A 15,549-nucleotide genomic window follows, 5' to 3' on the forward strand; every position below is an offset into this window, starting at 1 on the left:
CCTATAAAGCTGTTAAAAAGTTAAAACTCCCATTTGAATAAAGTGACAGTGAGAGATATCGCACATTCAGTACTCTGAATTATTAACAAAAAAAATAGTGGGAGCAACATAAACGTTGTATGCAGTCCAGTGGAAAATTATATATCCTTTATATTCTATGTGTAATTGGTTAAGGGAGTTCTAAAATTGATTTTTTTTTTCTGCTTCTTTTCATGTAAATTCTGTTCAGTGTAAATTATGTTTTTTGTGGCACTGGACAGTCAGAAAAATCATGGTACTATACATCAGACTGTGTGGTAAATCATCCAGTGAGCAGCAGTTCTGATTGGCCAGATTGCTTCATGCTGACAGGAAGTCTACAGTAAGTCAGAAAACCTCTCCTGGTTATGGATCGTGTTGAGCAGTATGCACAAGACGTCAATACGACATCCCAGAATGCACTGCATGTTCACCCTTGAAGCAGTACGGCAGAAGACAACACTCAGAGTCCCTCTCTGAGTAAACACACTACAGGGTGGTCCAGGGTTTTCTCCAGTTACCTATTATTACTGTACATTTGCAAAAGCTAACCAGATCGATAAAAGGAACATAAAGGAACTTCTTCAGGCTTTGATGAGAACTTGGCTTTATTGTAGTAAAATGGTTCTTAACAACAATACCAAAATGGCACTCCTATCACTTTTTCCAAGCATCCGGTCAAGTCCAACGTCCTGCAAAGATCCACCAGACTTCCTTTCACACAATCACACTCACACACAAGCTCCCCTAAACTGCAGGTGGGACTTAAACTATTGCTTATTCTCATGCAATCCTTCTCCTTCTCCACCCTTTTTAGATTCTCACCTCGAGGCCAGCCACGAAAGCGTTGATTAGTGCCGGGTCACGGCACCAATAAATATGTACAGAAATACATGGGAAAGTGGCAACATTCACCAGAATAGGGAAAGAAGGCTCTAAACTTATAGACTTGATTAATCAGATTAAACAGCAGTGAATGAATGTATATCTGTTATCTAAGGAATATAGCACGCGGCATGTTGTAGGAAAATAATCAACGATGTTAGCATGTTATTAGAAAATAATCCAATATTTTTGTAATAGAAACAATAAATTAGGTCCACGTTGGGCAGCAACACACACACACACACACCATCCCATCAGTGATTATTTTCCTATAACAATATGACAGGTTTGCATTAATATTCAGTTCAATTTGATTTGAATTTATTTGTATAGCGCTTTTAACAATGAACATTGTCTCAAAGGAACTTTACAGAACATAAGAAACAAAAAAAATAGTGCAAAAAGTCCTGGATGTTAGACAAAATCATCCCTAGTGAGCAAGCCTGAGGCGACTGTGGCAAGGAAAAACTCCCTTAGATGGTAAGAGGAAGAAACCTTGAGAAGAACCAAACTCAAAAGGGAACCTCATCCTCATTTGGGTGACACCGGAGAGTGTGATATGAACAATGTCCTTTCTGCAGTTATGTACAGTCAGTTGTGTGATGCAGATACAGCATCTGTAGAATGTTAGTGTGTGTATTAATTAGCAGGTTGTTGTCGTCCTCGAAGTCCACATAGGGTTGGCAGCGTTGCTTTGATATACCCAAATCCTCACGAAGCAGAACCAATACACTGCTGTTTATTCTGATTAATCACATTAAAGTTCAAGCTCATATCTGATCATTAGCCATTTCAGCCACATGACTGTTTAACTGTTTATCAAGTCAGTGTTGTCTTCTGCTGTACTGCTTCAAGGGTGAACATGCCGTGCATACTGGGAGGTTGTATTGACGTCTTGTGCATATTCCTCAGCACGATCCATAACCTAACATAACACTATCTTAATTCACCCACAACTGCAAAACAATCATGATTTACCAAATCAGTGAATTGCAGTTTGGGTTTTGTTTTTACATTTATATTTACATGAATATTACTTTCATACAGATACATTTACTGTGGTGGAACGTCTTCAAGACTGGGTAGTGCCTGTTATCAGTTATTACAGTGGACATCTCACCGGTCTCCCCTTTTGACTTATGAAGATATTGTAAGAAAAATATTCAGCTTGTCATGTTATTAATAAACCTGGAAAGTGTCCATTCTGAAATCTTTCTAATGTTGGGGAATTTACTGGCACTGGAGATTATTATTATTATTATGATTATTAGCCTTAGAATACATAGAGCTTCTGCCTACATATGTTTTGTTCTGTTTCTACTATAGAAACAATAGGGGGATGTGGTAGCTTAGTGGTTAAGTTGTTGGACTATTGATTGGAACGTTGTTAGGTCCCAGGTCCACCAAGATGCCACTACTGGGCCCCTGAGCAAGGCCCTTAACCCTCAATTGCTTAGTTGTATAAAAATGTCTCTCTGGATAAGAGCATATGCTGAAAAGGTAAATATTACCAATGTTGTAAACAAATCAACACCTATTGACCAATCAGATTCAACCATTTCACAGCACTTTGTTAAATTTGTGCAGTTTTCTTATCTAAAGGAGTAAATAACTCGATCCTGGAGTAAAAAGTGAGGCAGAGTGAGTTCGAATGGGACAGACATGAATTTAATATTCAAAAAGTTTTCGCTCCGGGATGGGCGGTGTAATGTAACAGGAAGTGGAGGAGGTGAATGTTGCACTATCGAATCAAAACGCTGAACAGATTTGCTGACTCAGAGTGGGCTGAGAGAAAAGGGGCGGAGTGTTTTCCTGCGCCGGAGCAACTGCAGTAGTCTGCAGCTGGAATACTCATGAGCATGGTACACTACAGCAGGGATGGACACACACACACACACACACACACACACTGAGTTCACTGTAGGCCTGTAGGTATGAAATACAGGTGTGAAAGCTATAAACATGTCCTTTACAGTACACCCATGTCCTTGTCTGGTTTGCTCTGTATCCTGTCTGAGAATAAAAGCCACACTGTTTTCATTTATCCACCAGATGTAGCTAAAGTCTTTCATTCTATCTCGTCATCGTCTCTCAGTGATCTCAGAGTAATTGAGCATAATCTTTAATGCATGCACTGAAAAATGAGATCACACTAAGGAGAGGCAAAAGATCTGATTAGTTTCTTGATGCAAAATAAATGGTCACTATAGACATTGTCACTAAGCAACATTACAGAAATCTGGATGTAGATATAGAGCCCTTCTTCTTGAGCGACACCAGATTATAAATCATTACAGTATACAGGTGTAGAGGAGTACGGAGTGTTTGTGATTACAGCAGCAGTTCGTAGGCAGAAATATTATTTAATTTATCCTGAGCTAGATAAGACTAATGAAGTGATTTATAAGACTGCTAGGATTATAATTCATTTGTCTAATATCGGGCATGGTGGTGGTGCAGCAGGTAGTGTTGTAGCCTCACAGCCCTGGGGTTTCCTTTGTGAGCCTGAGGTCCGGGTTCCTGATGCCGTGAAGTTGGCCGTATTGTTTCTGTGGGTTTCATCAGGGTCTTCCAGTTTTCTTCCAAATACATACCAGTCTGTGTATTGGTGACTTTGAAAATGCTCCTAGTTCTTAATATCTCTGTGTGTGTGTGTGTATTCCCGCCTCACACCCAGTGTTCCAGGGACAGGCTTCCGGATCCACCAGGATAAAGTGGTTACTGAGTGGATAAATGAATTAAATGACTAATTCATATGTACGGAAGGCATGATGCACGCAACAACAAAAACTCCCACAATACACGGCAATGTGTGCACAGGTACAGAATACCCACAATGCACCTTTCCGTAGTAGGGCACCGTGACATTTCGTACAATATTTAGTTTCCGCTGCAAAGGTCACGTGACCATCGTGACCGCTATTTTGTGTGCTGGTGGCTCGTGCTGTTGTATGCTTGCTGGCGTGCACTCGTTATTGGTTTTTGGCGCAATGCGAATCATCAGTACCGTTCAGTCCCACGCGTTCTCCGCCCCTCTTTCCCCCGTGCTGTGACTGAAGCTCCCTCATCGCCATAACAACCGCTGACACACCGTCAGCGCGCGCTCGCATGAAGAATTCGCTCAAAATACGTCCTCTCATTTTTCCGTTTTGTTGGGGGGGGTGGCGCTCTCTCTCTCTCTCTCTCTCTCACTCTCTCTCTGTGTCAATAGAGCGCGAGCGCGTTTTTTTTCCTTTGCGTTGAAAGCTGCGCGTGCCTCTCTCACCGAATTAGAATTACGTCAAAGCGTTTAAGCCGCTGCAGGTGCAGCACGGAGAGCGCGAGAACGAGGGAAACGCGCGCGTGCTTGTCTTCTCATCTATCGCTTGCTTCCATACACAGACACACACACGCGCGCGCACTTAAACGGAGGGGAGGGGAAAAAAAGAGTAGTCGTGTAGCACAAACCGTGACATTCAACGCCACGCAAGAAAGAGAGCTCGCGCTTCACTGTTTTCCTGCATGCGCGTGCTAGTGATCGACAGGCGTACGTGTAAACCGAAGCGTGGGAAAGCACGCTTTCCTCCGGGGATCTCTCGAGCAGGGTCACAGGCAGTTGCTGTAGCAGACTCGTATCTGCGCTCTTCCCGGTTTCCGCCATGGCTCAGGAGAACGGAGAGACCGCCAAAGACTCGTGGAAGAAGCAAGTCAACGACATCAAGCAATTGTTCGAATTCAAGGAGGTCCTCGGCACGTGAGTAAACTTCTTTCCTTCTTTCTTCAATGACAATGTCTCTTAAAGACGGACGACAAGCGCGCGAGCTGTGAACGGCGCGAGACACACATCTGTATAGGAGGCACAGATCATGACAAGTTTGTTGGTGATGTTTGCAAAACGACATGCATCACTGCTGCCTGCAGAGCACGACTTGGGTCTTGCTGGTAAACAAAGCACACATGACATGCTTCCGCTAGGCGTGATGGCAAGGGGTTAAAAAAGAAAAACTGTAGTTCATCCAGATTAACACTCACTATAACCTCTTTATTCCTCCTAGTGTCGTGTGTAAGCGCACGAGCGATACGGTGCAAAATATTATATCGTGATTCATGATCTTCACGATACACTACAATCTGTTCGCAGGAAGCTGTGATTAATTTCAACCCGTATATTAAAATAATCACGACATAAGAAATAAAACACGTCGGAGGCGTGCTGTTGAAGGAAAACAACCAACACCTCAGCTGTATCACATCATGCAGTGTTTTATTCCTCTTACACCACAGCACGGTTATTAGTGTAATTTATTGATTAATGAAACATGACACTTTTTTATTTGTTCAAAGTTACTTTTAACATTTATAGAACATTCATGAGACAAGTTATCACTTATGTTATAACAGCTCTCTGTTTTTTTTCTCCCTCTCTTTAAGTTAATAAAGCCAAAAAAAAACAAAACAACTAGAGAAACAGGAGAGAGACTTTCCCATGGTGGAAAAATAAAGTGCTGACACCGGAGACTCCTTCTATAAATGTTAAATAAATCAATGATTCTACACGTTTCTTAATTAACACACTGTTAGCTTGAGATTCTGGCATACGAGTGAGTGAGTTGATGATATAGAAATGATAATGAACTAGAATAATTGCTTTACTATATAACTGATTTGGATCACTTCAGAGCAAATGAATCGACACCAATCAAATTAAAGCCATGGTGTAAATCGGTGTTCTTCAAGTTCTAAGCTCTACACCAACCCTGTTATTTGTTTGTCCTTATCACATGTGTAGAAAGGTCATGTGCATGATGTTAAACACACTGCGGACGATAAAATCCGTTCTCCTTGACGTGCCTGCTTTCGCTTTTGTTACGTAAATAGCGACCAGCCTGTGTTTTTTTTTTTTTTTTTCCCTCTCAGTTATTGCCTCGTAATGAACTGAAGCAGCAGTTTTGCATGAACATGAGAGTGTCCGTGGCAAACTAAGAATCGAGTCTCTTCGTCTCGGTATTGATTCAAGAGTCAGTGTGTTTATCATCTCGCTAAAGCAATCGTTCCCTGTCACAGGAGCTGCGGTATTTTTATAGCCTAATCCCTTCATGCTCTTGATGGTTTTCTAGATTAACCATCTGGGATTATGGCATGAAAATAATCCTGTTCTTTCCTCGTTGGCCAACAACAGCAGTGTGGTTTATTAAATCATACATAAACCATAATATGGGCTTCCTGCTTTGATGGCTATCTGACACCCTCGGGGTTCTGCTACTCAGCAGTGGCCATGGTTTCTGTGTGTGTGCGTGAGCACGTGTGTAACCCAGAGCTCAGTTTATGACCGCACATGGAAATCTCCTTCATAAATCTATCTGGTGAGCTGAAGAGGCGGATCTGAGCTTGGTGCTAGGACACTGCCGTCATAGCAACCTGTGAGCCAGGAGTCATGGCAACTTGGACAGGCCTTGCCAAGCAGTTATCTGCTAGCCTTCTTGAGTTATCTTGAGGCCCCCCCCCCCACAATATAACAATATATATTATTAATTTCTCATCGATATTCAGGTTTGGTTCAGGAAGGCTTGTTTCTGCTTTGTCAGATATTGTCTTTAAGTTGCTGTAAACTCAAAATGGACTTTTAATCAGTTCACTCGTATCAGATACCTTAGCCAGGTTATATCAGATATGTGTTTTAGATAAACCTGATTGATGAAGCGTTTACATAAGAGCTCAATTCGCTTTATTTGTTTTAAGACCTATTTGGACGGGATTCGCTTTCCATCATTCACAGGTGCTATTCTGTTCCTTAAGACAATTTCTGACCAAATTACTATCTACTTTTAGACCAACTCTGCAGTGATCTGATAAATTTGTCCCTGTCTAGATGGACATTCAGATTTTTGCAGGAAGGTGCTGACTCTTGTTCTGGGATAAAGTGACCTATCGTTTTTAGTTACCAAGTATGCAAATCCATATTAAACACTTCCGGACTGTGTGAAATCAGAGAAGCGTAATCTCTCAGGCTGATTAAAGGGGAAGATATAGTGATAGGTACAGGAGTGGACAATATCCCTAGGCTGAATACTGTTTGGTTTTTTATTCATAGCTGCCAGATGGACAGGTTAAATACAGCTGATGAGAGAGTTGAAGGGAGAATAAGGAACATGATTACATTCCCTGTGATTTTAAGAAATCGCCTTTTTTTGTGTATTGATGCACTTAAATAGAAAACTAGCTGCAACCAAAACATGGAGCTGGGCAACACCATGGAGCTTTAAACAGTCCAGCCATGAGGTATAGAATAGATACAACAAATGAATAAATATAATTTAATATAAAAGATCAGATAATACTATTTATATTAAAACAGCCAGTGCGTATAAAACAACATACAAGTGTCTGACACGCATCCTGATCTTATGAAAAACAACCATGTGTGTTAATTTGATTGTTGTCTGGACATGAGTTTCATTAATTTATTAAAAATGTTATTACAGACGTCATCCAGAGACACTAATCCCTGCGTCATTCTCTCACCACTTAGCTATGTACAAACTGTTCCTTTGGGTCTTCTGAATAATTCTACCCAAAGCCAGACAGCAAACCTCAATCCCACGTCAATTTTTTTTTTTTTTTAGCATTAAAGTGGCTTTCGCTCGTGACTGTGGACCTGTTTGCTCTCAAGGTTCTGCTGTTCATCTACTTCCCCAATCTGAGCCATTAAATACCAATTATGCACATCATATTGGAATCAGCTCGAGTCGATTGCCGATGCTATCTGGAATCCCAGTCAGACTCCGTTTAGGAGCGATCGAAATGAGCGTAATATTTTTTTAATGGCTGAGAAATGTGCTGTGCGATTTTGAAGATGAGGCTCATGTAAATCATTAAAGTACCATTGAACATGCCATTTTAAACCATTAAAAATAATCGATATAGAATAAACTGTTTAGTGTGACTTACACCACTATACACTACACTACGGTACTACATCTTTACCTTACACCCTTTTTTTCCTTCTGCTGACTATAATAGCCTAGTATCACTAATGTTGTTGTTTTTGAACTAGCTGTCTGCTAACAGATAGTAAACTAGCTTAGTTTTGTCCCAAAACAAATTTGTCAGAATGTATTTATAAAAATGGGATTTCAGTATATTGAGTTTTATAATCCAAAATATTTATTTCAATAAAAAAAAATCTAGCTAGTAGATCAGTAGCTAAGTTAGCAAGGAATTTCTGTCATGTTTTCAGGTACCTTAGCATTCTGTCACATGACACTTCATTAAAAATGTCACTATAAAATGCAAGGATCTTTAAATATGCATGAAAATCCAATTTAGCAATACATTATGCCCTTGTATTTTCCCGTACTAATAGTACTAGTTAACCCAACTAGCTGGCTGGTAAGATGTAGCTTGTAGCTTCCTCTCTACTCTAATCTCTAATCCAACTAGCAAGTAGGATTTCAGTATCTGAATCTCAAATTATATATTTTTTTTCAGTGACTTTGATTAAACTGTAAATATATCTTACTGAAATTGATTTTAGTTCTCAAACATTAGGCTTAGTAAGCTAGCTAGGTTTGCAAGCAAGTTCTGTGGAGATTAGTTTCACATTACTAACATGTTAGTGACTGAATTAGATAACTGAACTAGCTGGCGGCTTACATATAAATACACGTGGACATACACTGACCAGGCATAACATTATGGCCACCTGCCTAATATTGTGTTGGTCCCCATTGTGCTGCCAAAACAGCCCTGACCCGTCATGTACTGTGTATTCTGACACCTTTCTATCAGAACCAGCATTATCTTCTTCAGCAATTTGAACAGTAGCTCGTCTGTTGGATCGGATCACACGGGTCAGACTTCGCTCCCCACATGCCTCAGTGACCCTGTCGCTGGTTCACCACTGTTCCTTCCTTGGACCACTTTTGATAGATACTGACCACTGCAGACCAGGAACATCCCACAAGAGCTGCAGTTTTGGAGATCCAGTTGGTCTAGCCATCACAATTTGGCCCCTCGTCAAACTCGCTCAAATCCTTACGCTTGTTCATTTTTCCTGCTTCTAACACATCAACTTTGAGGACAAAATGTTCACTTGCTGCCTAATATATCCCACCCACTAACAGGTGCCATGATTCACATCACCCGTCAGAGGTCATAATGTTATGCCTGATTAGTGTATTTCTGCTGTGCCTAATAGCTTATAGCTCAAAATGTTGTTGTTGTTGATCTAGAAAAAAATAGAAAAGCTGCTTACTGCTAGCAAACTAGTATGTATTTGTCACAAATGGGATTTCAGTATCTGAGTCTCTACCTGGATCTTCTTGTCCCCCTGTGGCTTAGATAAAATTCAAAATATATCCTATCTATCTATCTATCTATCTATCTATCTATCTATCTATCTATCTATCTATCTATCTATCTATCTATCTATCTATCTATCTATCTATCTATCTATCTATCTATCTATCTATCTATCTATGTTTTACGGAAATATAATGGATATCTCTGTTTTAAATAAAAAGGTAATCATTTGACCTTAACATCAATCTGTATAATCAGAATTAGCTTCCCATGAAAAGCAGCCACTAACCCGTCGAAGAAAAGAGTTGATGTCTGATGCTTGTGTTTCCCATGCCCTCAGTGATCTTTATCGAGCTCTCGGAATTTGTCTTTGCCTGGTATATGTTGTAGTTTGCTGCATTTTATCTAGAGAATGTTTTCTACATTGTACCTGTGTTTTTTCCCTCCCAGTATTAGTCATTAGTCAGTTCCCACCACTGTAGCAGTCTTCCCTGTTGGCGGTGTGGGTTATTGCTGCATCTCTCCAGCATGCCACCCACACACTGGCACAAAGCAGCTCAACACACAGCTCTGAGACATTCGTGCTCCGCTCAGTTCTGTCTGGGTGAACTATCGTACGCATTGAAGTGCCCTCACTGCCTTTATTTTCATTAGTTTGGCAGGCTGAGCTGAACAGAATTATGGAAGGTTCTGGAAAAACTGAGAGGTTTCGTAACTGTTTGTGTCATCCAGTAATGAAATATCAGAAATGAAAATAGAAATTAAACTGTTTATTAACATACATGTACTTATTAGCATATCTGACACAGCAACAGTACCCTGTGTTTACATGACAGAAGGCAAATATCAAGGTCTAACATTTTCTTTTCTTGACATTGGGTTTGTTACGAAAATCTTTTTTAATGATTAATAACAAAACAATCCTGAAGCCCAATCAGATGAAAGACCGACAGCAACTAGGTGTGAAAGCTTTACTCTTCACTCTCCGCTTTGCCTAGCTAGCAATTATTAGTCAGTTACTTCATTCCGGTGGTCAGCAGTGAGAGAAACAAATATACAGAAATAGTTTTATATTTCAGACTCTCTTCATGTGACCTGTGATACATTAGCTCATGGAAACCTAACTAACAAATTAGTGGGAAAACCCTTCAGCTTAAGTAACTTGCTACGTAGCTAGCTTGATGTATTACTACAATCCTTTTCGATGAAATGAAAAGAAAAAAAAGCTGTTTTGACAGACTAGTCAGTAGATACGTGGCTAAATTTTCATTTCTGTTCTTCCAAGCTAATTTTGAAATGATTAGAAATCTGTTTTATAAAGTTAGCCATCATTAGATAGCTAATTCGAGAAGCTTGGCATTCAAGATCGCCCCCTATAAAGGAAACATTAATAGTTATAAAAACGCACAGTAATTTCTAGCAGGTTGTCCATGATGATTTTGACAATTATTTAACATAATACAATATAATTATGACCCAAAGAGTGTATTCTGATCTGATGATGCCCCTAGTGTCACCAACATTAAGTTTTTGTCGTTATACGCTGGCTGCTAACAGTTAGTAAACTAGCTTGTATTTATCACAAATTGGATTTCACTATCTGAGGCTCAGTTTGTATTTTTTATAATCAAAACTATTCCATTTTACTGACACTAGCGAGGTTAGCTCACTAGCTAGGTTAGCAGGGAATTTCTGTCAAGTTTCCAGACACCTCAAGAAGACTGCACTTCATAAAAACATCACTACAAAATGCTAGGCTGTTTGAGTACGCATGAAAATACAATTTAGCTAATAGCACTAAAGTTGGTTTACCTGAACTAGCTGTCCTTCTTAATTTACACGCTTAGCATGTCTTATGGTGCATAATGGTGGGATCTGAAGATTTATCTAGATAAAGATCTAGATTTATCTAGATTTATATTTAAAACTCTAGATGTATCTTAATGTGATCTATTTTACTTCACAGACATCAGCTAAGTTAGCTTGCTAGCTAAGTTTCCAAGCACGTTCTGTGGAGTTTCTGTTTACCTCAGCGTTCTGGGAAGTGATGCTTTTCCATCATGAACCCAGGAAGATGCTCTGATCCAAAATATCATAAACCTACAAACCTCGTTTCCTGAGCTAGCTGGTCGGCTAAAGTGCAGTAGACTAGCTTGTATTTGTTGCTAGCGGGATTTCAATATTCAGTGTATACAGTAACAGTGCTTAAAATGATATAAGGAATCAGTTCAATAAAAAAATTAAGAAAACAGTAAAATGGCTAGGCATTACACTAGCTACATCTCCTTACCATAATAATAAAAATTTTAGATGATTTATTTTGAGGTATTTTGTGATCTTATTGTGATATATTTGACAAATAAATGGTCAAATAATGAAATATTTCAGAATGAATTCCACTTCATCGTCGCTCACATGATTAGGGAAGAGGGAATAAACTTACAGCTATTCTGATTTAATCAGGAGAAAGCAATCCTCACATATAAAAGAATGATTTAGTAAATGTTTCAGCTTTCTTTCTCACATCGTCTTATATTTTCTCAGAGGTTTAGTACAATCCAGATTCGTTGAACTGCTTTGTAAATGAGTTTTTTATTTATTTATTTATTTTCTTCCATATTTTTGATTTACTAAATGCACTTTTCTTGGCAGCTGTGCTGGTTAGGAATATAAAACACTGCGTATAATAGGACGTGCTTATATCATTTTTGAGAGTGTGCATGTTTTCTTATTTGAAAGGGTGATGGGTGGCGGAGTAGCTGCCAAGAAGGATTCAGTGTTGTGCTTCAAACATTTTTCCTGTTTGCTTTCAGCAGAATGTAGTTTAGTGAGACACGCACGTCTTTCTTTAATTGGTTGGTCTGTCAGTTTAAAACTGAACTCATTACATGGAGTGTAGGAAGATGGTCCTGTCATGATGGTCCAAGTTGACTTTTTTTTTCCCTCCCCCTAATACTTGTGCGTCTGTGTGTGAGTGTCTGTGCACGAGAGGGTCTGCTCGCGTGAGTGTGTGCTCGCATGAGTGTTTGCACTCGTGAGTGACGTGTATGTGTGCATTGCATGTTTGTGAGATGCTTGTGTTTTTTGTGTGTGAGAGAGAGACAGGGATGCGTGTGTGTGCGTGTGAGACACTTGTGTGTGTGTGTGTGTGTATGAGAGAAAGATGCTTGTGTGTGTGTGAGAGCGAGAGACTCGTGTGTGTGTGTGTATGAGATGCTTGTGTGTGTGTGTGTGTGAGGGAGAGAGAGGGAGAGACGCTTTGTGTGTGTGAGGGAGAGAGACGCTTGTCACACACAAGCGTATCATATACACGCACACACGCGTCTCATACACACACGTCTCACACACACAAAGTGACACACTCTCTCTCTCTCTCTCTCTCTCTCTCTCGCTCTGTCTCTCTCTCAGACACACACTGTGAGAGAGACGCTTGTGTGTGTGTATGAGACGTGTGTGTATGAGAGAGAGAGAGAGACGCTTCGTGTGTGTGAGACACTTGTGTGTGTGTGTGAGTGAGAGAGAGAAAGAACAAGAGAGAGAGAGAGGGAGAGTCACTTTGTGTGTGTGAGACGTGTGTGTATGAGACGCGTGTGTGTGTATGATACGCTTGTGTGTGAGGCTTGTACTTGTTGGACTGTGTAAATTATTCATCTGTAAGCCAAAAGATCACATGATCATTCAACAGGTGTAGCAGGAAAAAAAAACACCCAGAGACATCAAGCAGTTCACACTGTCTTACACAAACACAAAAGCACACACACACACACAGGCTTTTATTAGGAGAGAAAGGATGCCATGAGAGATTTGTATGAGAAGGAGAGAGACAGCAGAGCCGGCATTTAGGGCCATGAAGCTCTTAATTGCCTGCTCCACTTTCACTTGTGCTCCTGGCCTTGTCCTCGTTTTCACCATCTCACACTCCCTTTAACTCTCGCTCTCTCTCTCTCTTTTACTAAAATGACACTTAAATGGTATGTCAGAGAGAATAAAATGTATTTGTTATAAACCCATTATAATGACTGACTTTAGTGCAAATATGAGGTACAGGGTTTGTTTAGAGACTGTTTATTCCCCTTCTGAATATGACTCCAAGTTCTAAATACATGCTTGTTATTTAAGTGTTCTCTTTGTGGGTGTTTGGGTGTATGTGCATGTGTTAAATGTGTGTTGTGTGTAGTCAGCTCCTGTGTGTAATCTGTAGCTGGGGCCATGCCGAGTAGGCCGCTTCGCTTCAGTTTATGGCTAAAGGGGGAAACCCTGTGGTTGTTGCACCTCACCCATGCACATTTACACTCCAGAACCCAGTTTCTACAGGAAAAAGAAAGAAGTCTTTATTTAGCATGTGTACATTACAGCACAGTGATGAAGAGAAACTAGAAGCATTACCTGCTATTTTAATGTCAATGATATAGGCTGGGAAAACATGTTAAAGTGGCAGAAAACACTGTGAGATATATATATATATATATATATATATATATATATATATATATATATATATATATATATATATATATATATATATATATATATTAAAGCTTGAATTTCTGATCAACATCCCAACATTTGTTTCTCTCTCTCTCTCTCTCTCTCTCTCTGTCTTTCTGTATCTCTGTCTCTCTGTCTGTCTCTGTCTATCTGTCTCTCTGCCTGTCTTTCTTTCTTTCTTTTTCTTTTTCCTTCCTTCAAACACCACACCTTTATATACAGTTTGAATCATGACTCTAAATGGTAATAAGGTTACACTCTGTGTGTTAAAGATCATCTGAAACTCCTTTAGTCTGTGATGGATCCAGTTGTCCTCTGTCTTTCCTATACTATCATCAGTCAGTGTCTCTCATCGGTCTTAAGGGATGCGATTGTTAAGCTTGAGCCGGAGTGAGTGGTGTAAAGTAAACCCTGAGTGAATTTTGTTCTTCACTGTGACTCTGTGCCTCTTAACATCAGCAAGTCTTAAAACACATGATTTATATCAGCTACACAGAACCGTTATTCTTCTCTGCCGTATCGTCGCTGTCGTTTAGTTTCAGTAGATCGTTATGTGCGTTTGTCAGCACACCTTGTTCTGAACCTTAATACGATTACGATCATAATCCCATCTGCGGACAAGTTGCAGAAGCTTCATCTTCACAGTTCACCACAGCCGCGTAAACACACTCGTGTTAACCCTCTTTCCCTACCATCCTTATGAGGACCTTCCACTGCCATCATTAATATAGATAATTAATGCTACACACAAATTACACATAAAGCTAACCCTCATCTTATACTCGGTATACAAACAGTATCCATTTTACAACACACACACACACACACACAAAAATAAATAAGATGTGGACCTATCCATGTATTCCTATCCATGTGGGGACATTTGGGACAAACACATTAATAGTGTATTTTTTGTATTTTCTATATAAATCTACCCTTCTTTTAAATGCCTGATATGTTGATGTATTTCCTTTTAAAACAGGAAGTCTGGATCAAAGTCTGTGCAGCAACAGTGGTATAAGCAAGCCGGCTAAATAAGTATCAGAGGGTTTAATGAGAGCTTGTTTTTTTTTTTTTTTTAATATGTGTGAGATTTCTCACTGCAGTGTTGTGCATTGCGACTTGTTCGGTTTCCAGCCTGATTGGCAGCAGCGAGACGATTAGACTCCCTGTAGGGACGAGGGAAAGGTTTAACATGAGGCAGTAAAATAAAATTGTGCCCATAAACAAGCTTTCTGGCCAACGTACACTCGAGCAACTCCACACACACACACACACACTCTAAAATGCCTCGATATCTCTAAATGCCATCTCGTACACACATTATCTGTATGCTAACTGCACGTAGACGTAGCGCATGACGCTTGGTGTAACCGGCAGTGTTTTCGGAGTGAGGTCATAGATGTTAGAGCCAAGCTTTTGGAGGGGGAATGAGCGCAAACTCCAGCCATATTTTTTAACACACAAGGGACGGTTTAAAAAGAGAAAAAAACATGGCGGGAAGCTACAGAGCCAAACATTACACACACTACTCATGTCTCATGCTCACTAGCTGCTATTTTGGAAGCGATTAAATGACTACAGGAGGAGGAATCATACATTTTTTACTTTTTCAGCACCAATAAGAATATGTAAATTTTTTAAACTGCTCTATAATATACATTGCAATCAGCTGTAACATCTACATACAACACTGGCACGTGGAGGGAATAACATCTTGTTACTATGAAAGGGTGGGATATGTTTGGTAGTTGGTTGGAGAAAGGGAAAATTTATGGACCTGAGCAACTTTGAGCTTTGATATCTAGACGACTGGGTGTGTCAGAGCATCTCCTCAGAGCTAAACTGCAGGTCTTGTAGTGTTCCCAGTATGCACTG

The 15,549-nt window shown here is 39.9% G+C and overlaps 1 protein-coding gene across 1 annotated transcript in view; it reads left to right on the forward strand.

Annotated features, from left to right (window-relative positions):
- The first annotated feature begins 4,018 nt into the window (after positions 1–4,018).
- The window catches only part of camk1da (calcium/calmodulin-dependent protein kinase 1Da), an 84,192-nt gene continuing 72,661 nt past the window's right edge, over positions 4,019–15,549 (forward strand). Inside the window, exon 1 of the mRNA XM_058417228.1 lies at positions 4,019–4,636. Coding sequence (XP_058273211.1) covers positions 4,542–4,636 — 95 coding nt within the window. The 5' untranslated portion in view covers positions 4,019–4,541. The remainder of the gene's footprint in view (positions 4,637–15,549) is intronic.

Source organism: Hemibagrus wyckioides, linkage group LG19 (genome assembly GCF_019097595.1).
Source record: "Hemibagrus wyckioides isolate EC202008001 linkage group LG19, SWU_Hwy_1.0, whole genome shotgun sequence".
In the NCBI taxonomy this organism is placed as follows: domain Eukaryota; kingdom Metazoa; phylum Chordata; class Actinopteri; order Siluriformes; family Bagridae; genus Hemibagrus; species Hemibagrus wyckioides.